The 27,930-nt window shown below is 44.0% G+C and overlaps 1 protein-coding gene across 7 annotated transcripts in view; it reads right to left on the bottom strand.

Annotated features, from left to right (window-relative positions):
• The window catches only part of NF1 (neurofibromin 1), a 233,138-nt gene that overhangs the window by 137,591 nt on the left and 67,617 nt on the right, over positions 1–27,930 (bottom strand). For 6 of the 7 annotated variants that reach the window (XR_009759857.1, XR_009759856.1, XM_061605006.1 and 3 more), the window contains exons 26-36: positions 27,735–27,916; positions 27,429–27,640; positions 25,624–25,785; positions 23,817–23,920; positions 22,190–22,325; positions 17,511–17,573; positions 13,709–13,867; positions 12,016–12,113; positions 10,309–10,455; positions 7,177–7,323; positions 6,710–6,820 (exon numbers count right to left, since the gene is read on the bottom strand). Coding sequence is in view for 5 of the 7 variants with exons in the window: in XM_061605006.1 (XP_061460990.1) it covers positions 6,710–6,820; positions 7,177–7,323; positions 10,309–10,455; positions 12,016–12,113; positions 13,709–13,867; positions 17,511–17,573; positions 22,190–22,325; positions 23,817–23,920; positions 25,624–25,785; positions 27,429–27,640; positions 27,735–27,916 (1,521 nt within the window). In the remaining 2 variants the exon portion in view is untranslated. The remainder of the gene's footprint in view (positions 1–6,709; positions 6,821–7,176; positions 7,324–10,308; positions 10,456–12,015; positions 12,114–13,708; positions 13,868–17,510; positions 17,574–22,189; positions 22,326–23,816; positions 23,921–25,623; positions 25,786–27,428; positions 27,641–27,734; positions 27,917–27,930) is intronic. The other variant, XM_061605004.1, reaches the window with a different exon arrangement.

Raw genomic sequence — 27,930 nt, 5'->3', positions numbered from 1 at the left:
ATCAAATGCAGCAGCACTTGTCATCAGCCTTTCAAGAAATCTGAGACTCATAATTTGCTTTTGGACTGTTTGTCATGTTACTTTATGTTGCCATCCATCTTCTTTTGTAAATTTTATTTTTTATATTAAAAAAGGCAAAAAAAGATACTGACCTCCCTTACAGGATTGTTGTAAGAATTAACACATGATCATGGGCGCAAAGCATTTTGAAAGGGGTTCAGTCTTGACTCCGGAAGTTCCACCCAGGAGGGGTCCTTCATTCAGTCCCCTCACTGATGGAAGCAGAAAATAAAACAAGGCCTTTGACCTCCCAAGTTACTTGTCTCCAAAATGGATTTGGGTTTTTTGGCTCTGTTTCAATTGTCTCCATTTTTAAGCTTTTTATTGTACAATTTTAATGCTGTAAAGTGCCTTGGGGGGGGTCTTTTTAAGAAAAGAATAACAGAATAAAAATAGTTTTAAAAATAATTAAATATTAAACAACCTCAAGTGTAAGGCAGTCTCGGCCACCTCTAAAATATCTGACTTGAAAGGCAGAATAGAAATATTTTATTAAAATATTTAATTTTATTTAATAAATAAACTATTTTATTTATTGATTATTATTACATTTATATCCCACCTTTCCTCCAAGGAGCTCAAGGTGGTATACAAACATAGTTCTGCTCCTCCTCATTTTATCCTCACAACAAATCTGTGAGGTAGGTTAGGCTGAGCAGCAGTGACTGGCCCAAGGTCACTCAGTGAGTTTCAGGGATTTGAACCCTAGTCTCCCAGGTCCCAGTCCGATACTCAAACCCAGCCTTTCCCAACCAGTGTGCCTCCAGATGTTGTTGGACTACAACTCTCATATTCCTGACCATTGGCAATGCTAGCTGAGGCTGATGGGAGTTGTGGTCCAACAACATCTGGAGGCACACTGGTTGGGAAAGGCTGCTCTAACCAATATACCACACTGGCAATAACGGCAAAACCTCTGGGGGTTTTTCTTCTCGATTCTGTTCATTGTAGTGTTTGGTATCGGCCATGTTTTAATTTCTCTATTTGAAGTCCAGAAACTTGCACATTAAGAATTTGAACCACTAATCCTCATATATATTGCACAACCCGATAAGCGAACTCACTCTCAGTGTGGATTCTTATGTAGCCAAAACGTCCCCATCCACAGCAGGTGTGGGGAACCTGTGGCCCTCTGGATGTTGCTGATCTAGAGTTCCCACTAACACCCCTGGCCATTGGCCTGGCTGGGGCTGATAGGAGCTGTAGTTCTGCAACATCTTGGGAGTGTGTGTCAAAGGTTCAGATAAAAGGCAATTCTTCTAGAAATGTGTGAATGGCTAATTAATGCTCACTGTTGAAAAATGCAGAATGAAGAGGCTGCTGAAATGGCTCTGGCCCATCCTGGTGGTTGCGATTTTGTGCGAACCTCACTTGGTTTCCTCTCAAACTGTCAGCTCAAAGGACAATAATGCAACGGATGGAAACTACACATCCACAGTGAGAACCAGCACACCCCACAAGATCACCACCATCACAAAGGTTTCCATCCCTAATTCTGCCTCCTTCCATGGCAACATCCCTGTGGCAGCAATCCTGCTCCTCTACACTTGTTCCGTCCTTCCACCTTTTTTTATCTGTTAGTGTAAGCTGTTGATCACTTAAAATTGTAAGTAAAATCCAGGAAAATTGAATCTAACTCCATTCAAAGAGCCTTGGTGTGTTTTCTAATGAACCTGCATTCTGTTAGCAAAACTACAGTTAACAAGTGTAACTTTTTAATTCAGCCCCCCCCTCCCCATCCTGTGGTGCTAAATTTCTCAAGAAGACCAGTCAAGACATGTAAATGTTTTTGTTCCTCAAGATACATATGAATCTCAGCCTTTGCTTTGCACTGTAACACAAACCAAGTTGGTTGTCAATGATGGAAAATATTCTTAATGTACTTCAATGCATTTAGGAAGTCTTGGTATTAAAAGAGACGTCATGTAGCAAAATGAAAAACAGAAATTGACTGCACAGCATCTGAACTACAGAGGGAATACAACATTTATGAACGCTGAACGAATCAGACACAGGTAGACTATTCCAGGAAAAATCAGCTGAAGGACAAACCAAGAAGCTAAGCTGCATGCCTTGTATTAAAATGAAAAAAAAATCACATTTTAAAAAATGGGTGGAGGTCTTAATAAATGAATCAATCTGTATTACAGTCAGTGACCAGAATATAATAAAAACTACATATAAATATATTCTCCAAATGTATAAACAATCTATTAGCAATTACGGAACATGCTTCTCTCACAAGGATTTTTTTTCCCAAGCAAATAAGCCTCTACTTGTACTGAGATATACGTATACAACTTCAGGAAAGCCAGCAACATACTCAATACATAAAGACAGGTGACGTTCTGCTAGCCCACTAACCCCAATCTGCAAATTGTTGAAGGGGTTGGGACAGTGGAGGATGCTTCATTAAGGCAAATAGGGCAGAGTCCCACCAACCTCAGTCCGCTCTAAGCCAGCCCACATTTGCATACTTAAAGCCAGTCCAGGGGGGTGACACTACCTGTGTGCATCCTCTTCCTTAGTCTCAGTGTTGCCCCTTGTAGAACTCAGCAGGGAGGAAGATGGGGACAAAAATATAATTAGTTAGCTGTCATTGACTCTCTAGCTCCACCTACTGTTTGGGCTCCATGCCTTCCGCCCTACCAGGTCAAATGGTCACCAGCCACCACTGGGTTGGGGGCTTGTGTTTCGCACTGCCAGAGCAATCGCTTTGCCCAGCCCAGAGCCAGGGCTGTTTATCAGTGCATGACACAAGGGGAACATCAGAAGCTGCCTTACAGCAGAGTCAGACTGTTTGCTCATCTGGCCCAATGCAGTCTACTCTGACCATCAGCAGTTCTCCAAGGTCTCAAGCAGAAAGGCCTTTTCCTATCACCCGCCACCTGATCATTTTTGTTGGAGATGCCAGGAACTGCAATCTCCTACATACAAAGCATGACCTCTTTTGTCTCTCCCCACACATCCAATCTGTGCCATGAAAATCACCATATTTTGGAATGGTCTCATTTCTAGAGGGAATTCAACTCCACTGAAAGTTACAAGGAATCAATAACTTGGTTAAGAGAATACGGCACAAGGGGTGTGTGTGTGTGTGCGTGTTTGTTCAGTGATCCAACCATGTAGGGCTGAACCACAGCCAACAACTCCCTCTGTCCTGCACACTTGTCACAAATTTCAAGCACATTTGTCCCCTGTATCACAATCAGCACACAAAAATAATGTATCATTCCACCCCAAGCATGCATCATTAGTGTCTGTAGTGCCAAACTCCACGTAATACACGTCAGTAATGCCCATTTTATGGACAAAGCTTTAAGCTGGTATCATAACCCTATCAATGTAAATATCTGTCTGAAAACAAGAACTTTTTTCCTGCCTACAAATATAGGACAGGTAGACAGCAAAAAAAAGAAACTGAGTAAAAAAAAGAGAGCAACCATTAATTCAAATGGGAGGCCACATGTAAAGAAAGAGTCAAAAGGAAATGTACCTATGGATACTGCCAGGCCTGCCCTTAGCATGTGCGGGGCCTGGGGGGCATAATTGGGGGCCCTCCACATTCTTTCTCTCTCTATATGAGAGAGAGAGAGAGAGAGAGAGACTTAATTTACGAATATATGTAATTATAATCTTTAATTTACATATGAGGCTAACAACCTATTAAATACAAATATGATTACCTTCACTTCAGGGAATAGGCCTCTAGTCAACCTGTTCCATATCCATTTGTCCACTGGTCTTTCGACATCTGTTTTCCCATTGTCGATATCTGCTAGATATGGCAGTCTATTTCTAGGCATATTTTCCCATCTTTATCGTCCTCAGTGAACCTGGCAACCCTAATTCTCATCAATATTCAGTCATGATGCTTACTCCCCAATGTACCTTGGTAGAGTTGTGGCTACTCCATAGCCTGATCCTTTGCAGTTTTTCTTTGGGAGTAAGTTTCCTAGTTCAACCATGGGGCTTTACTTGTAGGTAAATGTGTCCTTAGGGTTGTGTGGGTTTACACAAGAGTAGTCTCACTGAGCACATAGGCTTCTTGCAGCTTTTCAACTACACCTTTGTTTATTCAGGAGTAAGGGTGCAATCCTAATTCAATTTACCTGGGAGTAAGCACCTTTGAATTCTGTAGGATTTACTTCTGAGTAGATGTAGTTAGGGTTGCACTGTAATGCCTGCTTGCACATTGACACTAGCTTGTCTGCCTGCTCACTCTCTCAATAGGGTCACAATCCAGTACATACTTACCTGGGATTAAGTCCCATTGAACACAACAGAGTTTACTTCTGAGTAGACATGTATTGGATTGCAGCCTGGGTCACTTACCTTCCCACCATAATGCTTGCTTAGAAGGAACAACCATTCAGTTAAACAGGACTTACTCCAAATTAAGTGGGTTTAGGACAACAGCAAAGAACTGCTGTCTATGTTAATTTCTAAGGGTACTGAAACTTTTTCAGATTTATTTTCTGTACATTATATTAGGTAAGTTGACACAAGGAGAGGGCAGATAGACAGGTATTTGTGAGAGAGGAAAAGGAAGGCTTCCATTGAAGGTTACAGGAAAAGAAAAAAAATACAGAAAAGGGAGAGGAAAGTCAATTCTCCAGGTAAGGAGAACCTTTGTTAACCTTACATTAATAAGCAAATCCAAGCATGTCTACTCAGAAGTGAGGACAATTTGTTTTGATGGAATTGACTGTCATGTAAGAGTGCACAGGACTGCAACTTTAACATTTCAGTGTTGATTTAGAGTGAAAATAGCTTAGTGGCTTTTTTAAAAAAAGAATGGTAAAATGGTAAGATTTTGAACCAAAATTAAAAAGGAGGAAAATAATAACCCCTCTCCCCATCTTTTGAACTTCAAGAGGGAGGAGAGAAATAAAGTAAATACGAATGGAGGGCAGTGGAATGGGGGGGGGAGGGGACGCCATGGCGCAGTTGTTGACTGAAGGAGGGGAAAGAATTGCATTGCCCTCACACGCGCACACAAGGATGAGGGCTCCTTACCTAGGACGTGCCGCTCCTGCTCCTCATTGGGCGAGTGAAGTTCGGGGAGGTAACCCAGCCTAAAGCGAACCTTTTCGCCTTCTCAGCGCTCTAGTGCGGAGGCAGTAGCGGCGACTAACGAGCACAGGTCTACTTGGCAATGGCAACAACAAACCACCACAAGAAGACCCGGGCTGGCCTTTTAAGGCGGAACTCAGCTCCGCCAGAGCAACGGGAAAGAGCAGCGGCCACGCAAGGCAATGGGCAGGTCTGCATTTTCACATTTCAAATCAACCAGCGTCTACCTCTGTTCCTTGTCAAAAGGGGCACAGGCTTGCATCCCTCCAGTCCCCTTGAAGCATGGCACACATTATGAACAACCTCAGTGCACATGAACATACGAAGAAGCTTTCGACCAAAGCACACTGTTGATCTACTCTGACAGGCAGTAACTGCCGTGCATCCCTTTTAACAGAGATCTCACCCGAGAGCTTGTGCACGCAAGGGGTTTGCTTTACCACTGAAATATGGTTCCTTTCTACAGAGACTATACAATTTGGCTAGCAGCAGTCCACAGCTGACCATACCATTAGGAAGGGCAAGGCAGCCGCCACAGGTCGCTGATTTCATACAAAGGCAGTAAACTGTTAGTTATTTAGAGTTATATCCAGCCACGTTTAATTCAGAGTAGATCCACTGAAATTAATGGACCTAAGTCGGTCATGTCTATCAATTTTAACACAACTACTCAGCATAGAACTAATTATTAATTAACTTATTGTGCTTTTACTGTATGGGGGGGAAATGGGGGGTCAAAATGTCTTGAGCCAGTCCTCCCCAGCGTGTAGCTTCTGTATTGTACTTCACATTTCCTTCACTTGCATACCACGATTCCACTTCTCAAGCAAAGATTGCTCCAACAACCTTGACTTTACATCTCTGATGACAGCTAATTGTTGGTCAAGGATATGCTTTGCCACACAAGCCTCACTTAGCTCAAGCACAAATATTTATATTAAACAGGTAGTACAATAAATGCACAGTGACACCTGTGTACATAATCCAGACAGTCAATCTTTGCCATACAGACCTACACACACGCACACACATATACACACACTCTAAAACAATGGCAAAAGGTTCAGGACAGTGAAGATTCTAGTCTGTTTCTACTGCTGATAAAACTTACGTATAAAAATAACACAGAACTCTACAGCAGCAACCAATTTGCTCTTTTAAGGATGCAGATGCTAGCTTGCAATCCAATCCAACGGGCACGCAGAGTTGTACACAGATAAGGATTATCCCTGGTACACACTGAGCTTTTCCTAACTCTGAGAAGATTGCAAGACAAGCCCTGTGGCCACACAGCACTTGCCTGCACAAAGGAGCAGCTAGATTATGGTAAGAATCCTTGTTCTACCACAAGAGCGCTTTTTAAAAAAACAAGTGAACACTAGAAATATTTGCTGCGGAATTTGCACGCACAAACAAAAACTTGTTTTCTGAAAAACATTTTCAGAACACAACAAAACCATTTGAAATGACCAAGGCATTCGTCATTGTTTGAGAGGCAGCAAAATGGAGTTGTTTGCTCCTTAAATAGATTTTGCAGCTCTTCATAACAAAGGAGAAAGAGAAGCTGTCTTACCGGCGAGCGATATAATAGAAAACAGGATTGCCAGCTTTTGATGTCCCAGCTTGGTAGAAAATATTTAGTGTTTTCAGGGCCTTGAACTCCTCTTTTTCATGTACCTGGTGCCTAAGGAGGCAAACATAAGAACAATGAAGACATTAATTTATGCTTGTGTGCCTGCATTTCCCCCCTTTCAAACCAGAAGCTGACTGCCATCTGTTTCAGACTTATCCAAAACACTTTCATCACACATGGGAACATTAACATAAAATATTGCTGAGGTATGACTGAACATACAAGCAAAATCTACAAAAAAAAAAAATCCTGGAAGCGACAAGTATGGGGAAGATGTGGGAATACAGCCCTGAACATTCAAAATGGAAAAAATACAGACAGCAGAGTCAGCTTGTTGCAACAGATTAAAATGAAAAGCTACTGTTAACAACAAGAAGCAGCTACACATGCATTCACAGATCCATTACCTAGTCATAAACTCTTCAAACTTGGAACTGGTGAGATTTATACTGGACCACTGGGTGTCTGCCACAGGCTTGTGCTCGGGAGGACCAAGGTACGCAAGCAGAGTCGCCATCTTGTCGAAGGGCCGTCTTCCAACTGCTTTGTGGTCCCTAGCACATGACAACATTTTATCAACAAAACCCAAACAACATTTGTTGCAACTCAGGTGTTAAATTTTCTTCTCCTTTATTTTAGCACACAGCATACAACATCCCGCAAGGAGTAATCAGTCACGCATGTATGTAGCATTTTTAGAGTGGGAAATACTCTATGCTATTTTATATGGACAATTTATTTATTTGATTTGATTTGTGAGCCAGTGTGGTTAAGGTACTGGACTACGACCTGGGACACCAGGGTTCGAATCCCCACACAGCCATGAAGCTCACTGGGTGACCTTGGGCCAGTCACTGCCTCTCAGTTTCAGAGGAAGGTAAACCACCTCTGACCATGAAAGCCCTATTCGTAGGGCCGCGACTTGAAGTCGGGAGCGACTTGAAGGCAGTCCGTTTCCGTTTTTCGTTTATTTGATTTATATCCCACCCTTCCTCCCAGCAGGAGCCCAGAGCGGCAAATACACAAGAAATCCCAGTTTACCCTCTGCAATGATTACTGGCTTCAAATTGCAACATAACCCTCCCACTCTCCAAGGTTTAGTAAAGTGCATGAACAGAGAAGTCCTATTCCACGTTTCTGTTCCTGATCATCCTTGCAATTCCTCCTTCTTCCAATCTAAGGTTAGTTTTAAACATAGAGGAAGAGCTGTATGATATGTGTATCTGTATCACTCAAATGTTCTCAGGCACCCCTCTTGGGGAGGTTCAGTGGGAGAGCATCTGCTTTGCATGTAAAAGATCCCAGGATCTAAGGTTCAAGGCCCAGTATCTCCAGATAGGGCTGGGAAAGTCTCCCTGCCTAAAATGCTGAGAAGCTGCTGCCAGTCAGTGTAGACAACACTGGGCTAGATGGACCAATGATCTGACTCAGTAGAAGTCAGCTTCATGGGTTTCCTATGTTGCCCACAACCCACATTCCACCCCGTCCTATCTATGCTCGGCATACTCTATGCTGCAATACTGGCCGCTATTATGAGGCAGACTCTTGAGTTGTATCCAAGGTCATACTCAGAGTAGACACACTAAAATAAAATGACAAGACTAATATAGGTGCATTAATTTCAGTGGGTCTACTCTGAGCTGAACTTTGTTGAATATAACCCCGTATACCCCAGCTTTCAATGGGAAAAGATTAAAACTGCCCCCATTTTCAATTTCTCCTGTGTTGTGCAAGGTTCTTGAAAAACGTCAGCAATGTGTCATGAAGTACCACAAAAAAATTGATTACCCTGTCAACAAGTAAGCAAGACTCAAGCTACTCTTTGTATATACAAGAAGCTGCCTGCCGGCAATCAGAACAATGGACCACATAACTCAGAACTTGCAAAATCAACTGGCAGCCAATTTATAGTCTCAGAAAGAGCTCCTTTCCAATCCTGGCACCTGAAGTCTTAACTGGAAAGAATGGAGATTGAACCTGGAGTTTCAAATGCAAAAAACACCATGATATTCTATCATGGTCTCACAGGTAAAGCCAAGTAGAGCCCACAGAGCCAGAAACTGAAGCGCTGTTACTGGAGGAACATCAAGATGATTCCTATTTTACAGTTCATACAAACAAGACTTGTTATGTGCCTTCAAGTCAATCACGACTTATGGCGACCCTATGAATCAGCGATCTCCAATAGCATCTGTCATGAACCACCCTGTTCAGATCTTGTAAGTTCAGGTCTGTGGCTTCCTTTATGGAATCAATCCATCTTGTTTGGCCTTCCTTTTTTTCTACTCCCTTCTGTTTTTCCCAGCATGATTGTCTTTTCTAGTGAAAAACAAGACTAGGCTAGGATTTGTAACTTGGTCCAAGTTCTAGGTCACACATACATTCCCCCCCACACACACACTTCTGCATGGAGCAGAAAGAACATTGGAAGATAGGAAGCTGCCTTACACTGAGTCAATCCTTGGGGTCCATCCAGCTCACTACTGTCTACACTGACAGACAGGACCTCTCCAGGGTTTTGGGTAGGGAGGCTCTCCCAGTCCTACTCGGAGATGCCAGGGACTGAACCAGGAACCTTCTGCAATCAAAGCAGATGTTCTTCCACTGAGCTGTGGCTCTTCCCCAAGAGAGGTACGTGAGGATACTTGAGTGATACAGATACACTTAAAATGGTTTTAAGACAAGCGCAGACTTCACAAAAGTCTGGAGCAATGGTGCATATTAAAATGTAAAACCCAGAGGGATGTATCCAACCAAGTTCTATTCCAGACCCACTGAAATTAACAGACCTAAATTATTTATTTTATCTATTTAAGACATTTTATATCACTTAATCATTTGCATTTCTAAGTAGTTTTAGTCATAAATTTAGTCATAATTTTAATGGGTATGACTAACATGGAATTTAACCCATAGCCAATAAGAACATAACCAGGCCAATGGCCCATCTAGTCCAGCATCCTATTTTCACAATGGCCAACCAGATGCCTTTGGGAAGCCCCAAATCAGGACGTGAGTGCAAAAGTACTCCCCCCTCCTGTGGCTACCAGCAACTGCTTTTCAAAAGCATGCTGCCTCAGAGAGTGAGGTCACAGTAAAGCCATCATGGCTAGTAGCCACTGACAGCGTTATCCTCCATGTATTTCTCTAATCTTCTTTTAAAGCCATGAGCGTGTATGTGAAATTTAGATTTTTTGCCCCGATATGCATCATTTTATATTTGTTTACACTGAATTGCATTTGCCATTTTACCCCCCATTCACTCAATTTGGAGACATCCTCTCGGAGCTGTTTGCAATCCCTTTTTTGTTTTAACAACCTTGAACAATTTAGTATCGTCAGCGAACTCAGCCACCTCATGCCTCACTCCTAACTCTAGATCGTTTATGAACAATTTAAGAAGCACCAGTCCCAATATGGATCCTTGGATATTGATGCAAAGCTAAATCACCCACAGCAGTTACTAGGAGTATGTTCCCTACAGTCTCCTTCATTCTGACAAAGCCAACAACCTTTGGCCACTGGCCAGTTATATCTACCTGTTGCTGGAAAGGTATTGGCCAATCTTCTCCTGGTTGTTCCAAAGGAGACGATGTAAAGCAAGTACATTGCCATCACTGATGAAAGAGAGGCTGTGATTGACCGTGTCACTGGCTGGGCAATCTGATGCAATGTCAAGGAAAAATCTACAGAAAAAGAAAAGCCAAAGTTCTCTTCAGCAAGGAAGTCAAAGCATCTCACAACAACAAAAGTGGTACTGGGCTGTTTTTCAAGACACACACATTGTGGTTCAACAGTATGGTGTTCATAGCAAACTTCTTACCATTATTAATAGGTATATCTAAAATTTTCCCCAGGAAAGGATGCTGGTTGCTAGGGATACTGTTGCCACAGGACAGCAACTAAAGCAATCAGTTCTGGCAGCCATATATGCTTACACAACAGCCAATGAATGGCACAGGATACGGTGCTTCAAGACTTTCCCAGTCTTTGTCCAGCACAGCACAGTACACACACCACCAGGAGCTGCATAACAGGTACTTTCTTGAAATCTGCAACATACATAACCCTGGCACTGATCCTGGTACTTTTTGTCCGTCTGCACATTTTTTTCTCATAGATCAGTACTGCCACTAGAGTAAAGATGGAAGGCAGGTATGGGGAGCCTTTGACCCTCCAGAAGTTGGTGAATGACAACTCCCATCATCCCTGGCCACTGGCCGTGTTTGCTGAGGCTGATGGGAGTTGTAGTTCAGCAAAATCTGGAGGGCTGAAGGGTCCCCACCTCTGCTGTAAGTGTTATGATCTAGCCATCTCCCTCTTCCAATCTCCAATTTGTTTTCAAGAAAATAGAAGAGCAGCCCTGTTGAATCAGGCCAAACGATACAACCAGTCCGACATCCTCTTGCACACACTGGCCAACCAGATGCCTCCACAGTGCCCACAAGTAGGACATGGAAGTGACAGCCACCACCCCCCTTCCTGTTGCTTCCTAGCATTTGGTACTCTGGCACACTTCCTCTGAACCAGGGAATTCCATCTAAATATCATGGCTATCCTCTTCCCTTAATGAGTCTAATCCCCCTTTATAGCCATCTAAGCTGGAAGACTTCCATGGATCAGTTCCATGCATTTTCGGTCTGACTGGTCCAGAATGCAGTGGACAGAGTACTAGCTGGGGTTCCCTTCACAACTCATACAACTCCTTGTTGCCAGTTCATTTCCAGGCTCAATTCAAGGTGCTCACGTTAGTGTTTAAAGCCTTAAAACAACTTAGGCCCCAAGTATCTGAAAGACTGCCTCCTTCCCTACAGACCCTCTTGGGTGCTGAGATCAGCAGAGAGGGCCCTCAGAGGCTTGGGGGATTGATGGCCCGGGAGAGGCCAATCTGTGTGGCAGCCCCTAACTGATGGAATTCTCTCCCCACAGAGGTGCATCAGACACCTTCACTGTACAGTCTTAGTTGTATGCTGAAGACACACCTCTTTACCCTGACATTGTACACCTCTTGACCATAATATGAAGGAGGGGGTAATAAATTGAAATAATAATCGGTTTCTACACTTGGATTTAACCATTCACCAGCCTTGGTCACACTACCTGACTCTGGCCTGTTTGACTGCCATCGTTGGAAACTAGCCCATGCCTTCTCTGGGCCACATGCTTGCAAATCTGACCCTACTTGGCCTTGACAGACTAACTGAGGGCAAAACTTGCTTTTAAACTTCACACTGCAACTGCCTTACCTTCGTGCTGCATCAAAGTTGCTTTTGACAAAGTCGTTAAAAGTTCGCATGTGCTCCTCCTTTGTGAACAAGACATGGTTGGCAATGCTCTGTAGTACCTAAGTAACACATAAAAGTGTTGAAGCAACCATATAAACTACGGCATGACAAAGCTGTGCCATGGAACTCTCTCCTAAACATTATTATTGCAGCATTAAAAAAGAATCAATTTAATCCAAGGTGACAGAACATTTGCTAGCATTCTCTGGCCTCTTGCCAGAGGACAAAGGGCTACTTCCTGCACTTCTGTCTTCCAGAAATGACATAATGGCAAGGGGTGGACCAAGCTGGTCCCATCCATTGCCCAATGAAGGAGTAGCAGCTCCAATATATGCTTTCCTCTTCCCTTCACATTCCCTTTTCCTTTTGTATCATACCTATTTGAGCCTACAGGCAGTAACTACCTTATCTTTCAATATCTGTACAGTAAGAAAATTTTAGGTGCTTTATAAGTGTAAAATAATAATGTGATCATAATCTGTTGTAGGCACCAAGGAATTCTATCAAATATTTATTTTACTCAAAAACACATCAAAGCCAGCACAACTTCACCAGCTAGACCAGGTGTGGGGAACCTTTGGCCCTCCCAATTCTGCTGAAGTACAACTCCCATCAGCCCAGGCAAGCGTGGCCAATGGCTGGGGATGATGGGAGTTGTAGTTCAGCAGTATCTGGAGGGCCAGAAGTTCCCTACACATCAACTAAAACTTTAGTCAGAGCTACAAGACTAAAAATGTGGCTGTTTGCTTGCCTTATCTTATAGACTAGTCAATCTGGCTCAGAAATGTGCTTAATCTCATACATCAGAGCATTCAGGTCTCTATCATATACAAAGAGTCATCTGGAATCTCTTGCCAGGAAAATTCCCCATACCCGTTTGTGTTTTTCCCCACTCTTTTCTATATACTCTTTTTTATATACAACTTAGTAACTCTTGAAATAAATAAGATGGAAGAACGAATATGATACCAGCTTAAACAGCTTCAAAGCCTAAGAAGGATGAATTTACATGCAATGCAAGATGCACTATGGCTAAAATAAGTTCATTTTTGTTGTTTAAAAATATGGAAAAATCAGCACTCTTCGCACAGATTTCCCCCCTATTTTGAATAAATAATTGAATTTATTAAATGAATAATTTTATATTATATACATTATATTTGCCATATAATATATGCCATAACAATATATGCTGTTTTGTGGAGCATAGTTCTCAAAAAGCTGATCATAGATCTTTTAAATAATGAATGCTCCCTCACTTTAAAGAAACAAACAAAAACACAGACAGGGCAGGCGACCTTTCTCCCCCCCCCCCATGGAGGACCACATTCCCGCCGGGGTTGCATTCTGTGCCAGGGGCTGTATTCTGACTGTGGCCGAGGCTGAAGCCTGTGTGGGCAAAGCTACACCTTCTCTCTCTCTCGGCCCAGCAGGTTGCCAGGGAAAGGGCATACCGTTCTTGCCACAAGTCTGAACTAATCACTTGCAGAGGACTCTGCAAGTTAGGCGAAGGGCCATGTAAAATTAAGCAAAGGGCCTCAGGTTGCCACCTGCACCTTGAGCTTATTTCAGATCCCCACAACGATAATTTGCCTATGTTCCACTAAGGCCAAGCCCACCCACGTCCCAAAAGCAGAAAGATGCATTTCTTCACCTTTGACATTAACTTCAAGCCCCTTTCAATCCTTGGCGGTGGCTTCTTATCCAGGATACCGGCCTCGTAGGGAGAGACAATGGCGGGATTGATGAACCTCAAGAACATGGCACTCCCAACGGCTCCAATGCTGTTCTGGGGGAACCGCTGGCTGACAACCTAAATAGCGTAAGTTGGAATTTGATATAAAGACACAATTTAAATGGGGAAGTGAAATGGGTGTGAGGAAGAAAAACGAGGTAAGGTGTCAATGCGCTATTCATTGCCAATCCTTCCACATGTGTCACGGTACAAGACAAACAGAGTAGAGTGCCAAAATGGACCCCTCTAGTTACACAGGCTCCAGAGGCAAATGCCATATCGTCATACGAAGTCAAGGAAGAAGAAAATGGTTACTGACAATGGTGCAGGCAAGGCATAATTCTCCAGCACAGCTCTCCCTCCCTCTCTCACTCACAGAGAGAGACGCTCCACCAGCAAATCCATGTAATCCAAAGCAAAATAAATAAATAAACCTGACACCTTAACAGTATGCTAATTTAAAGGAAGACAAGAGTTTTTTGGTATCTAGACTGCTATTCCCAAACCTCAAACTGTGGGGTAACAATTTGCTAATACAACCAAAATGCTCACTTACGAAACTCAAAAACACTCATCAAAAGAAGATGAATTTTTGCTGCAGAACATCATCAGGAACTTTCAACAAAAACATGAATGGAAATAACCCATTCATTAAATTCCTACACAACAGCCAGGTTCACATGTCACATTAAAGCAGTTTAAAACAAACTGTGATTAAATGTGGACAAGCAGCATGCTCTGAAGAGCTTTTCTCCGCCTCTCCTGCTACACCACAGATGAAACAAGATAGAATCTGGCTGGTGGGGTTGTCCGAACCTGGGTTCATTTTTGTTTCTTTTGAGAACAAATCACAAGCACAAGCCAAGGTTTGTTTGTGACTTACCACTCATGGATTGTTTTGGTGGAGGGGGAAAAACCATAGTTTGTTTTAAATCACAGCTTAATGTGATGTGCAAACTGGACCATTCTTTGTCAGGGAATTGCAAGAAGCACTACTGTGTATCCTCCATGTGGGAAAGTAACAGAGTATTTACAGCAAGTGTGGGGAACCTTTGGCCTTCCAGTTGTTGCTGAACTACAACTCCCATCACCCCCAGCAAGCATGGCCAATGGCCAGGGATCATGGGAGTTGTGGCTGAGCAACATCTGGAGGGCCATAGGGTTCCCCATACCTGGTTTACAGTCTTAACTACTGTGGCAATATGTTCAAACCACCATGCACTACTCTACTTTTTTCCTCTAAGGAAAAAAATCTGAATTAAATTGTTCACATGCTTTTCACCCTGTAATCTTTGTACATTCTGGCCCAGGTTAGTTGTAACAGGGAGATTGAGACTCCAACAAACCACAATTCACTGAAGCATGAACAAGCCCAAGCACTTGGAACTCCCTTCAGACTGGATCCCAGTTAGAAATCCTGGTTTCTAACCAGCTCTTAGAGGTGGAAGAGGATCAGAATCATGCTGGCACATACACACATCACTCATCGTGCCACATGATGGACACATTGCTGCAGAGGGTCTGTATGTATGTGAAGCCCAGGAGGAGGCTCCTATTCAAAACTGGCAACCAACCCGCGGACCTTAAGCAAACTCAGAGGGAAAGTGAGCAGCCCAAACCAGCTGCAATTACAATCCCTCAAGGCACAAAAATAAACATATTCATACCTACATAGCCTGCCTTTCTTCCATGATGGGACTCAAGGTGGCATCTCTTGGGGTTTCAAGGCAGTATCCCATGGAGACACTGACAAAGCCCAGAAGCGGCTACTGAAGCACAAGGTTACTGAACACCCAAGTAAGAATTTCATGCCAGCTTATAAAATAAACGAAGCCAATAAAATTGTCTATAACGTAGAAGACATTAACAAATGCAGGCGACTGGGAATTTCAAAAACAACTTTTATCCTAGAACACTGTTTTGTTCTTTAAAGGGGAGGGGAGAAGGGAAAACTGACACTAGATCCTGACTGACACAATGGTTGCTAAGAATTTGTATTTTCCAAAAGCTGTGCATATGAGATCCTGCGAATGGTAACCCCTGGTCCAAACTGGCCCATATTCCGCACTTGCTAACCCAGCATTGCATACAGATAACCTCCTGGAGCCCCCATCCATTTAGCTGGGAAGGATGGCCTCTGCTGAGGGATCAGGGCCGCAAGACGTAGCCGGAATCTGCAAGCCAGCTGTGTGCATACAGCTGCAGCCACAGAGCATCCCAGCTGAATAAGCAGCCCTAGATAAATAGGCTTGACCCTCTTTTCACCTTCAGGGCAGGCAGGAGCACACAGAAAACTGAGACCCAGTCATAGCCAGAGCTCTGACATTCTGTCAGTGTGGAGTGGGAAGAGCTAAAAGGGGCAATTCCTGCATAGGAAGACACAACGCCTCTATCTTATCCCGAGAGAGACGACTGGCCCATCAAGCTCAGTGTTGTCTACACTGGTAAGCTGTGGCTCTCCAGGATTTCAGACAGGGAGCCTTTCCCAACCCTACTTGGAGATGCCATTGGGGACTGAACCTGGGGCCTTCTGCACGCAAAGCGGATGCTCCACTCAGTGGGCTGCGGCCATTCCCTCAAACTTGCACATCACTGCCCTCATTGCAAAGCCTCTCCAGAGTGGCTAACTAGCCCATACCTATTTTCCAGGCCAAGAAGCATGGAACAGCTACAACCCAGAGAGTTGGCATAGCCAAACCCAATCAAAGGTGCCAACTTAACAGCAGCTCACTGGAAGAGATTTGTTCCCTTTCCAGTAAGCAAATGGCCAGGTTTATAAAGCAATAGGAAAGTCTCATAGGTTAGAAAACAACAGCGACAAGATCAAGTACCGAGCAAACAGTTTTTTCAATAGCAGCATTTCGAAGATCTACACAAAGTACAACCAGCACCTTTGCAAGGTTCTCAGCTTCGCTTCTCTTTCATACTTCGGGGGAAAGTTGGAAAGTAAGGCCAGTCCATTTGTGTGCACATATATTACTCCATCCCAAGCTGGAACACGTGGATGAATAACTGAAATAGTCACAGGATGATACCGAGGCATTTCCACAACCCTGCCAGTTTTGGAAGCTGTTTTCATAAAAATGGGTTGTCCTGGGCATACAGCTAACTTGGCACATCATCCATGCAGCTGGCACAAGAAAAGTCTCCGTACCCAACACTCATTTTGTAATCAATGTGCACCTCCTCACTTGCTGTTGCTCATGTCTTAATGCTATCTGTCAAGCGCTGTTGTTTCCGGCTCCTCCTCCTCAATGCCATCGAAGGAAAGTTGACAGAGATACAAACTTCTCTCTAGGTATGCCTTCTTTTTTTCTGTTAATATCCAGTGCAAACATATGCCTTGCCCTTATTTTCTGACTTTCCCCTTGTTTTTTAGCATTACAAGTGAAGACAAAAGAAGAGGATCATCAGAATGCTGGTGCAGAGCTGCAGAGATTCCCTTCCGAAACGGAAATGGAAAGAGGCACATTCAAGGTGAGGGTTTTTTGTGTGTAAAAAAACAAAACAAAAAAATAGATGTGACTTCAGTCCAGTGTTAATTGAAATGAAAGCTCTTTGGTGCCAGAATTAGTAGAATGATTTTATAATAAAAGTCAAGTAGGCTGGAAGTGAAGAGAGAGGGTGGGATTTTGGAACAAAGAGTAAAAACAGAAACTGGGAAAGGGGGCGTTTTGTGTGCTTTGAAAGAAATGGCTAATAAAACTTCTCCAAAACTTACTGATTTTTTGTTTTCCTTTTTTTCTTTTACGGTAGCTTTATTCAGGAGAGAGTGGCAAGTTGCCTACAGAACAGAGATGAGCACAAACAAGTCACAGCACCAACCACATACAGCACCAAAAAAACACCCCAATGTCCAGCGATACACAAAATTACACAACCAAATGTAACAAAAAGAGAACGGAAAATAAAACTGCACACTAACGTTGGATGGAGTTGTGTGTTTCATGGGGGTGACCGCAACTTGTTCACAAAAACAAAGCAAGCAAATGTTAGGTTCCAATCATTTCTACTATTTCTGGCTACGTTGGGAATTTTGTAAAGAATATTTATTTGCTCATTGCACACAACAATCCGGTGCGTAATTAATATTCGGAACGGGCTGTTCCAAATGTGTCTTGTGAGGGTTCAAGTAAACTCTTCCCAGTAGCTTTTCTCAGCCCCCAAGTTAGATGCATGATCAGCTTCTTACCAAAATATGTGTTTAAAAAAACCCAACACAAATCCCACGTCATTTATTTTCACTATACTTGTGGAATAAAACTTGAAAGACAGTACTATTGAGGTCTCTGCCCTGCAAAGTATTATAAAGGTGCCTGCTTCTTTTCCCCACCCCAACCCCACAAAACATGTTGCAATGCACAGGGGGGAAATTAAAAACTTTAGGGGGAAAAGTATTACATCTGCTTCAGATGAGTGGACAACTGTGGCTGGTCAGTTTTTCCAGATCCACTCACGTGTTGGGCACAGCATGGATGCCCTTTTCCAGTAATGCTTGCAGACTATCCCGAGCCACCTGGGACCCCAAGAGCTATGGCTGGACAATTCCCTTTTATTCTTACCCATCCCGCGATACGCCTGCCAATCAAAGCAAATGAAAGTTTATCTATTCGTTCTCTCCCCTGTTACAAAGCAAGCTAAATATCTCAAGGATATATTTACCAATCCCTCATGATGGTCTTGGTCTTTCAAGGGTCTGATCCCTAGAATAATCAATCCCTCATTCACCTAAGCATAGCCATATCTATGCTTTGGAACTTCCTGCCTGTTAACATGAGGCAGGCACCGTCAACTATACTGCTGTTACACAGATGAAAACTCAAGACATATAATTTACTTATATAATTTTGTTTTTAATTTTCACTGATGTAGAATTGACAATTATTTTATGTAGACCACATAGTTCATAACATGTGTTTGTGGCTTTTCCCCCTAGAGATAATGGACTAGTTGTCCCCACCACACACACTCCAAAAAACCCTCCCAGAGTTTGGGATCTAAAGCTGCCCCAAGGAATTGGTAAACATATTGAGACAAAGTAATAAGCCAGCCACAGGGTACAACCTGTTTTCTCCCACCGGAGGAGGGAACATACATCTTTCAAGTTAGCATCCTTCAACTACCTTATGAGATCAGTAGCCTAACTGCACTCTGGGTGGGAATTGGCTGTAATTAAGGGACCCCACTGGTGAACTTCTCCCCACCTGCATGCCTGCCCAGCTGGTTATAGGAAGTTGCATCAGGGGTTCTTCCTATCCAAGAGGAATGTGGCAAGAGCAGGTTGTAAGGCTTAAGAGGCCAGGGGAGGAAGAGGGGGCTCAAGGCAATGCATAGGCTTGCCTTAAAACTGGCGCACAAATTTCAAGTGCTTTCCTTCTGCAAGAACATATGTGGTCACCTCCCCATTATCAGGGAAAAAATCTGAATTCCTCCAGTTGCAACCAATGATTAGTGATGACCAAGCTTCACCAGCTCATCACATAATTCATTTTTTCCCTCAGACAGTTATTGGGGGGGAAAGCACAGGTCTTTTTGATTTTTGAGTCCATGGGGGGGGGATTTGTTTGGGAAGCGTGGCTCAGCCCTCGCCATGACTGCTCTTCCCCATTTCAAGGCAAGCTTACCCTTGGAGGGGGGGGAGGGGGGATGAGTGGCTGGGAAAAGATGCCAGCAGGCCTCACCCTGAAGGCCTGGATCCTCCAAAGCACAAACAGGAGCATTCTTTCCTGCCTGGGATGCCTCTAATTCAATCAACTGGGCTGGGAGGAAGAGGAAACTGATTCCTCTGCACTCTGGTGGAAAATGTTGCTTCAGAACAACTGGCAAGGAAGGTTAGCAGCAAATTTAACACAAGCCAGACCAATATTTCACAGGAGGTTTGAGATTGTGTTAAATTCTGGCCCCCTCCCCCACTCAGTAGAACTAATTCCGAATGTGCTCACTCACTACTGACAACTAATAGAAAGTTTTTTTACAGCATCAGAAATCACATGTCCCACAATGCACCAAGAACCTTCAGAGAAAATACTGTTTACACCTTGCGAAGGTGTAAGTAAGTAATTGGTTAAAAACAGGAGAAACAGAATCATCTTAGAAGCAGTTCTTTAACAGTCCATCTCCAAGAGAGAACTAATTTTGATTATGCATTACTTTCCATGGCATTTTTTTAAAACTTCACAGTCACTTGACTGTAAACTCAATTAACAAAATTCATTACACGCTCTTCAATTTGGCTTGAGATGCCTCTAAAATGGGAAAAACTGCAGACTCGGCTATTGTTCCATGCACTGGACTATTATTGGCTGGTCAGATCTGCTATTTATTTGGCAAGGAGGGCACTTATGTTCTTTACCCAAAGATTAAGATGAGTGTACAAGGGCATTTTGATGAAGTATTATTATTGTTTATTCATCACACACTCTTCATCCTGAGGTCCCAGGGCAGGTTACAACAATTTAAGATAAACATGATTTAAAATGACTTACAGTCTCTACATACATATATACATAGGTGGGTTTACCTTCTGTTGCTTTACAAAGCCCACATGTAACGTGTCTCCAGTAAAAAATGTGGACTTAATCACAGACGTTTCTCCCCAACACCATCTCCATCCCGGGAGTTTTATCCAGAGTGACAGTGGAAACAACCAAATCTATTCCCTATTTGATCACTGTCATCTTTGGGGTGGGGGGAGAAGCTTATACTGTAGTAAGAATTTAACCAAGATTCTTCATTAAAATTACCAACATTCCTCCCAAAGCAGCTTTAAAAATAAAAGCCAGCAGTACACATACAGTCCTAGTTTCACTGGCATCACTAAAGGCTGGTTTCTCAGTCATAGATGGGGAGGAATCAGTTAACTAATATTGCAAAGCTTTGAAGGAACAGCATAAACGGTCAGAGGGGAAGCTGCTTGGAGGCAAGCTGATGATTCCTGCCCAGCAAGTGGAAGGCTGTGCATGGCTCCAAACGCCTCGCTTCCATGCCTCCAGCATACCTTACAGCAATTTCTTCTTTTATGCCCCTTCCTGCCACATCTCTTATGCAAAAACCCATGCACTATTTGCAGGAGTGGGGAACTAAATGCGGCCCTCCAGGCCTCTCAGTATGGCCCTTGGGACTCTTCCTAGGCCACTCCCCCCTTTACCAGCCTTGCTCTGCATCTTCCTCAAGTGCTTTTGCCTGGCTGGTATGCATTCTTAAACTGTGGTAACGCCTCTTGCCTGCCTGCCGGGAAAAGGGAGATCCGTGAATGTGCAGAAACCTTTCACTTCTGTGTGGCTGGAATGTAGCCTATTGCATAAAGGTAGGAGTGATATCAGTGGCTCCGCCCACTTTTGCCTCTGGCCTTGCCCAGCACTGGTATGTGGCCCCTCAGGCTGAAAAAGGGGCCCTGTTCCTGAAAAGCCCCTTAGCAGGCTAGTAATTTTATTGTATTTTATTTATTTTGCAAGCTACTAAACTTTTGAGAACTTACTGACAGGGGTGTTGTAGCCTAGTCTTTCACTGATCTATTGTTTTTCTGTGTGCAAGCAGCTTTTCCGTGTAGAGGATGCCACCTCCCACTTCTCAAGCATTCTCAAGTGGGCAGTCCCAGGAGAACGACGAGACCTCCGTGAAAGTCTTGTTCGTCTCTCACGTTCTGCGTAGGGAGAGCAGACACAATTCCTGCGTCTTGGACATGCATACAGCACACAGGTGGTGCTCTGTATGTCGTGACAACAGCATGCAATCCATCAAGGCCTCGGCAAAAGGTAGCAGGGAGCTCCAGATAACAACAAAGGTGGAATTCGTGATGTATGAATTTTTCCCTTCCGAAGAAGTGAAACATAATGGAAGCATCATTTTTTTTAAAAGAAAGTTATTAGTACTGCCCTTGCAGGCACTGAAATGGTTTAAACAGCTCTTTCTGGTTTAACCATGGCTAGGGAGGTGGCCCATCAACCCTCAGCCCTGTTACTCTGTAAGTTGGGGAGGAAATAGAGCCCGCACCTCAAAGCAATGCATTGATCAGATAGACAAACAAAGATTGCGAGGAGAAAGGAGAGGAGTTTACACTTTCCTGAGCCAGTTGCCCATCTCTCTTCTTTAAGGAAGCCTACCTCCTCCTCTGCCTTGAAAGGGCACAACATTTCTCTGCCTCTTTCATTATTCCACAGGCAATGGGCCTGATGAAGCTGGAACAGAAGGACTCTTCATCTTTGTAACACAGGGATGGGAAAGTGTGGGTGTCCAGACATTGCTGGACTCCAACTCCCATCAGCCCTAGCCAGCATAACCAACCATTAAGGTACATGGGAGTTCTAGTCCAACAACAACTGAAGAGTCTCAGGTTCCCTATCCCTTTTTTAACACTGTCCAGCAAAACAGACAACAAAGCATTGCCAGACTCAGGCATACCTGATAGAGACAATGGCACACACTTCGAAGCTGGGGTGGAAACTCTGCCGAGGAGTTGATGATGGCATGGAAGAATTTCTCCGTCATCTGGAGGAGACTCCGCTGGTTATCATTAAGGCTTTCAGTGGATTCCAACCTGCAAGACAGGCCTGTCAAGGCTTTGCCAAGCTAACTAGCTTCATTGTAACCAATGGCACATGACTGCTCCTGCACAAACTACAGCTGTGCTTCCTCCTGATCATCATTAGCTACAATGCTGGAGAGCTTCCAAGTAGCAGATGGGATTGGTCTAGCCATTTATCCCCAACGCCTGGCACCCGAAAGGTACCACCAACTACCAAGCGACAGATGGCTCTGCAGATGGCACGAAGGGGCTGCTTCTGAGGGTTTGGCTTCCTCACCATCAGTCAGACTGGGAGACCATTCACAGTTTTCTGCCCCCTCCTCTCTGGAGTTAGGAGCCTGGCACTTACAATTTATTACCAAGGACTGGAAGGGACTACACACGCACACACACAGCGCAACATTTCCCTAATTCTATTCTACTATTGTGCGGATTTTAATTGTAATCTGCTTTGGGAGCCCTAAGCAACAGAAAACTCGTATCAAAGATGCACAGCTTGCCATTAACTAAGGATTCAAATTTCTAACTTAAAAACAGGTTATTAATAATGAGACACAGAGAAGGGTAAGCACAACAGCACGTTCCCTCCTGATTCAGAAGCAGAACAAAGGGGCCAGAGAGCTCCAAATCTACCCAAAAAGAAACAAGTCTGAGCAGAACAGGCCCTATGCCTGCAGCACACCTACTGTGGGTCTCCAGCTCTCTGTATATGGCAAGGGTAGCCAAGGAGGTGCAGTCCAAGATGTTGCTGGACTCCAACTCCCATCATCCCTTACCACTGGTCATGTTTGCTGGGAATGATGGGAGTTGTAGTTCAGCAACATCTGGAGAGCCAGAGGTTCCCCACCTCAGTATAAGAGGATGAATTTTATTACATACCTGTTTGATTTTATTTTTGTAAGCGGCTCTGAGTGCCCTATTATAGGGTAGAAGGGCAGGATAGAAATCAGCGAGCTATTGCTAGTCGGGCGGTATATAAATTTAATAAATAAATAAATAAATAAAATAAATTTTAAATAAAATAAATAATAAATAAATGAATGATCACAACGGGCTTGGGGTAGAAGCAGAAGAGAATAAGCTCCCATGTCCTGTCCCCCTTCAAAAGTCAGAAGGTGTCAGAAGTACGACCATGTAGCGTCCGCTGCTACTGCAAGTCCTACTTGGGGGGGGGGGGACCACCTGTGGGCAATTGGTTCTTAGTGAAACCCAGGACTACAGAAAAAGAACAGGTCTAAAACAAGAATGAGGGACAACTGTGGCCCTCCAGATGCCGTTGGCCTCCAACTCCCATCAGCCCCAGCCAGCGTGGCCAACAATGAGGAATAATGGGAGTTGTAGTCCATCAACATATGGAGGGCCACAGGATGCCCATCCTGGATTTAAAGGGACAAAATTTAAAATTTCCCCCAAACAAGTGTGCTTGTGTGCGGGGAGTGGATAAAATCTTGCAGATGTTATCCCCCTCCCCTCTGTGCCCTTCCCACCTCCCCAGATTCAAACCTTGTCGGGTCCACTTCAAAGCTGACGTGCTGCCATTCAGTCGATGTAATCACGGTCCTTAACAAAGGCTCCAAAAGCTTCTGTAGATAGGTTGCGCCGTAAACCTGCAGAAGAGAATTTAATCCAGTAGGTAATTTCAAATGTGTGTAATTTAAAATATAGCAGCAGCGCTGTGGATTTTTTAAAAATTTTCTATCACTACTTTAATACATTAATAAGGCTGCAGAGAGTATGAAGATATGGGGCTGCTACCAAAACTGGCGTCTCTATCACGAGTTCCCCTGTTCACCTTCCATGGCACATAGCGAGTCTTGCCTCCACTCCTGCCGTTGTCGTGTTTTCACTTTGTTTCCTGCCTAGCTCCATCCCACCGGCTGCCATGGGAGAGAGCAGGGGAAATTACATGAGCCTCAAGGCACAGGGAACCACATGGGCGATACGACCCTTCTTTTAAAATGTTGCGTTCTCTCAATTAATTCTCACCATCCTAGATAGGCCTTCTTTCAAAACAGACCCCTGAGTCAGGAATACTACAATCACTGCATTCAATTACATCCATTTGTTCCATTTCTGAAACCAAACTGTGCACCAGGATGGAGGAGTTCTGCAGTGCTGATTGATCTGCAAGAGCACTGCTCCATTGGGAAGGTTGCTTTGCACATAGACCCAGAATCTGCATGCATAACCATGGCGGTTAGAAGATCTGGTTAATCATACAAGTTTCTGTCAAAACTGTGCACACACACACAAATGAATGAATATAATTAATTGCATCCAACTACATTATACTCAGAATAGATCAGTTGAGTTGTATCCAATGCTAGTCTTACTCAGCATAGACCCAATGATGTTAATAGACATGACTAACTTAGGTTCATTACTTTGAATACATCTACTCTAAGAAGAACTTGTTGGATATGACCCATTGAAATCCATGGATCTGAGTTAGTCATGCCCATACATTCCAACAGGTTGTCTCTGAGTGTGCTAACGCTGGACGCAACTCAATATTGCGAAGCCAAAAAAACACACCCTGTTTTGAAGATAATCCACTTGTAGGTCATACTAGGCTAATGACAGAAGAGGCATTCTCTACTGAGAGAGAAAAGAAAGGATTCTGCCTTCATGGTCACAGGGTGTACTGCTCCCATTTCATGGCGTTTGGACCCCATAGTTTTTACACTTTTCTTCTCTATAGGTGTGTGCATGCATCTGCTCAGAGCCAGCACAGCTGGGCACCTGCCAAGGCCCACACCTTGGGCAGAGGGTCTCTTGTCCCCTGGCATCCTCACTCACACTTTTTTTCTTGCATGTAAGCAAACAGATCGCAGTGGTGAGAAGCAGCAACAGCTGGTACAAAAGGCAGAGATGGGCACCACACTGAAAGAGGGGGCCTGGGGGCCCTCCAAAATTTGGAACAGAGAAAGAGACAGAGAGAGAGACTCTACTCTATAAAGGCTTATTCCACAACGCGTAAGATGCTTGGAATCTGCAGTTATTTGGATTTTTAAAAAATGGTTAGATGTGCTGTCCTAGAAAAATCAGGGCACTTCTTTAAATGCTCCAAAGTTTTAGAAGTAATGGCTCTAAAAATCAATTAACACTGCAGCCCACATAACCACTCTGTTGGCATTGTAGCCATGAAATTTAGACAGTCTGTGCTGATGCAATTTTAATCTGACAACAACACAACTGCAACAGGGCACCAGAACACTAGAAATCTTTTAAAGCCATCTGATTTTGTATTCTGGGTTAACGTTTTGCCCCATTTCTCTCTCTGTAGATTTTCTTAAGATCAAAACGTTACCTTAAAACAGAACGTCATTATTTTGCTAGCGAGACTGTTTCCCCTGAAGAGCGTCTGCATTGAGTCGGCCAGTTCGACTTCTTTAGAAAACATGTTCCAAAGCAGCTGGTAGAGTAAGTGTCTGGAGTCAAAGAGGGTGACCAGTACACGAGCCAGTTCATCCTTTCAAAAACAGCACAAAAATGATGCTAAATATTCTCCAGGATGTGATTTGATGGGAAGAAGAAAGCCATACAATCATGGCCGAACTGTGATAGGCCTGGAACTCACTTCAACAATATCTGCCGTTCTGCCACCTCTCCCCTTATCTTGCTGGCTTCAAAGCCCAGCTCAAAACCCGTCTCTTCTGTAAAACTGCGGCTTAAACCCCAGTCATCGTTCCCAGCTGATGAAGCCTAAGTGCATGCAATGGCATCTGCTTGGATCTATCCCTTCTTGCTCTTACCTCTCCCTTCCCCTCTTTCTTGGGGAAGGGGCTTGTCATTCGCTTCTGTTACTCTACAAAGCACTATGTTGACGTGTGAATAACAGCAGCAAGAGCCAAAGGGGCTGTGTGTGCAGCATCCAATGAGCAAAACAATTCGACCTCCTCACCACCACCCCCAGCCCCACCCCAAGCCACTTCAGGACCCAGGCAACCCTCCCAAAGTGGGTCACTGGAGAAGGGGGGCACTAATGCAGTGCAAAGGGCTGGAGTTGGAAAACACTGGGAACTTCTCCCTCCCATTAGCAGAGCGCACTCTGTGCTCACACACAAGGTTCTGTGGATCCTAGAAGTAGCTGTAGAGGCAGTGCAGGCTGGTCTATTACAACAAATCAGGCACTGACCTAGCAATCTCGGCCTGCTCTAAGCCAGCCCCAGCCTACCTGCCTTCTTACCTACAACCAGCCCAGGGGATGGCCCAGGCTTGCCAGCTTCCTCCTCCTCCTCAGTGCTGCCCTTGCCAGAACTCAGCAGGGAGGAGGATGGGGACAAAGCTAGAATTAGTTCGTTCTGCTTGTCATTGGCTCTAGCGCCACCTACTGTGGGCCTCCCTGGCTTCCGCCCTACCAGTCCCAATGGGCACCAGCCACCACTGAGTTGATAATACCACCTTATTGTAACTAAGCCTTATTGTAACATATTCATCCCCTGCCTACCCTTGCCTCCATTTCCTCCGCGACCATTTTAGTTTGTAAGTCGCTTGGGGTAGAGATCTGTGTGTAAAGTACCATGTATAAGCTGACACTATAACAACAACTACTACACAGCAGCTTGCTTCTACCTTCTGCTCATATCAGCTAATGGTTTGTTCCTATATTCTAGTGTAAATCTGCACATGAAAAAGGAAAAACCTACTGACATTAAGAACAGCACCACTCTGTGACAAAGCACATGCTTGGTTAAAAAAGGACCTAAGGAAATAGTGCTTGGAAATACTTCTCACTGGAGAGTTGCTGCCAGTCAGTGTGGACACTACCAGACTAAAAGGACAAACAATCTGATTCAGGAAAGGCAGCTTCCTATGCTCAGGAATAGGAATCTTACCTATCATTACATTATCATGTGACACTCTGATGGCAGCAAACTCCAGCTTAAGCTGTGCAAATCCCCAGCATGCCTCTCATTCTGTTTTTCTGTCTCTCTAGTTATAACCTTCCCCTTTGCAGCCAGAACAAGAGCAAGCAATTTTAATCAGTAACAATCAATTTCAAATCAGTATCTATAAACAAGCCTTGAGGGTTGTACATGACCAGTTGCTCACACCCAGCATGCGTTGATTTAAAGACCATTCAAGAGCAACCAAGAATAAAATTCATCTTACCCACTGTGAACAAGGCACGACATTTGCCAAAGCCATAGCAATGGGCAGCTCTCCTTGGTCACCCATCATGGTGACCAACTCCACCAGTCTCTCAAACCGATCCGCCAATACAGTTTCGGCCAAGGTGTCAAACTCTGTGCCCTGCTGCAGGATTTTAGTGAGGACCTCCATGAACGTAGCTCTTGTTTGAAGATCTTTGTGGTATCCCAATCCTGTCAGCAAATAGAAAGATTTAGCAGGAAAAGTCCTGTACTGCATAGTATGTGCAAATCATCACACAGCTAAGGTGATGTCCACCCATTTTACCTATTGAGTGCATAAGGCCACTATCCACATTTGCATTGAGCAGATTTGACATAGCCAGAACAGTGCAGTGTCGCAAGGAAGCCAGTCTTCGGGACATCCCACGTTTTCTGCCGCCCGTTTGTGCACTTTCATCTTCAACCTCACTACAGTCATTGAGGAGGTTCATAAACAGGGTAAAGTACCTAAAGGCAAAAAG

Source organism: Rhineura floridana, chromosome 21 (assembly GCF_030035675.1).
Source record: "Rhineura floridana isolate rRhiFlo1 chromosome 21, rRhiFlo1.hap2, whole genome shotgun sequence".
Lineage (NCBI taxonomy): Eukaryota > Metazoa > Chordata > Lepidosauria > Squamata > Rhineuridae > Rhineura > Rhineura floridana.
The sequence above is the reverse complement of the archived record's forward strand: the minus strand, read 5'-3'. Positions and strand labels throughout refer to the sequence as shown.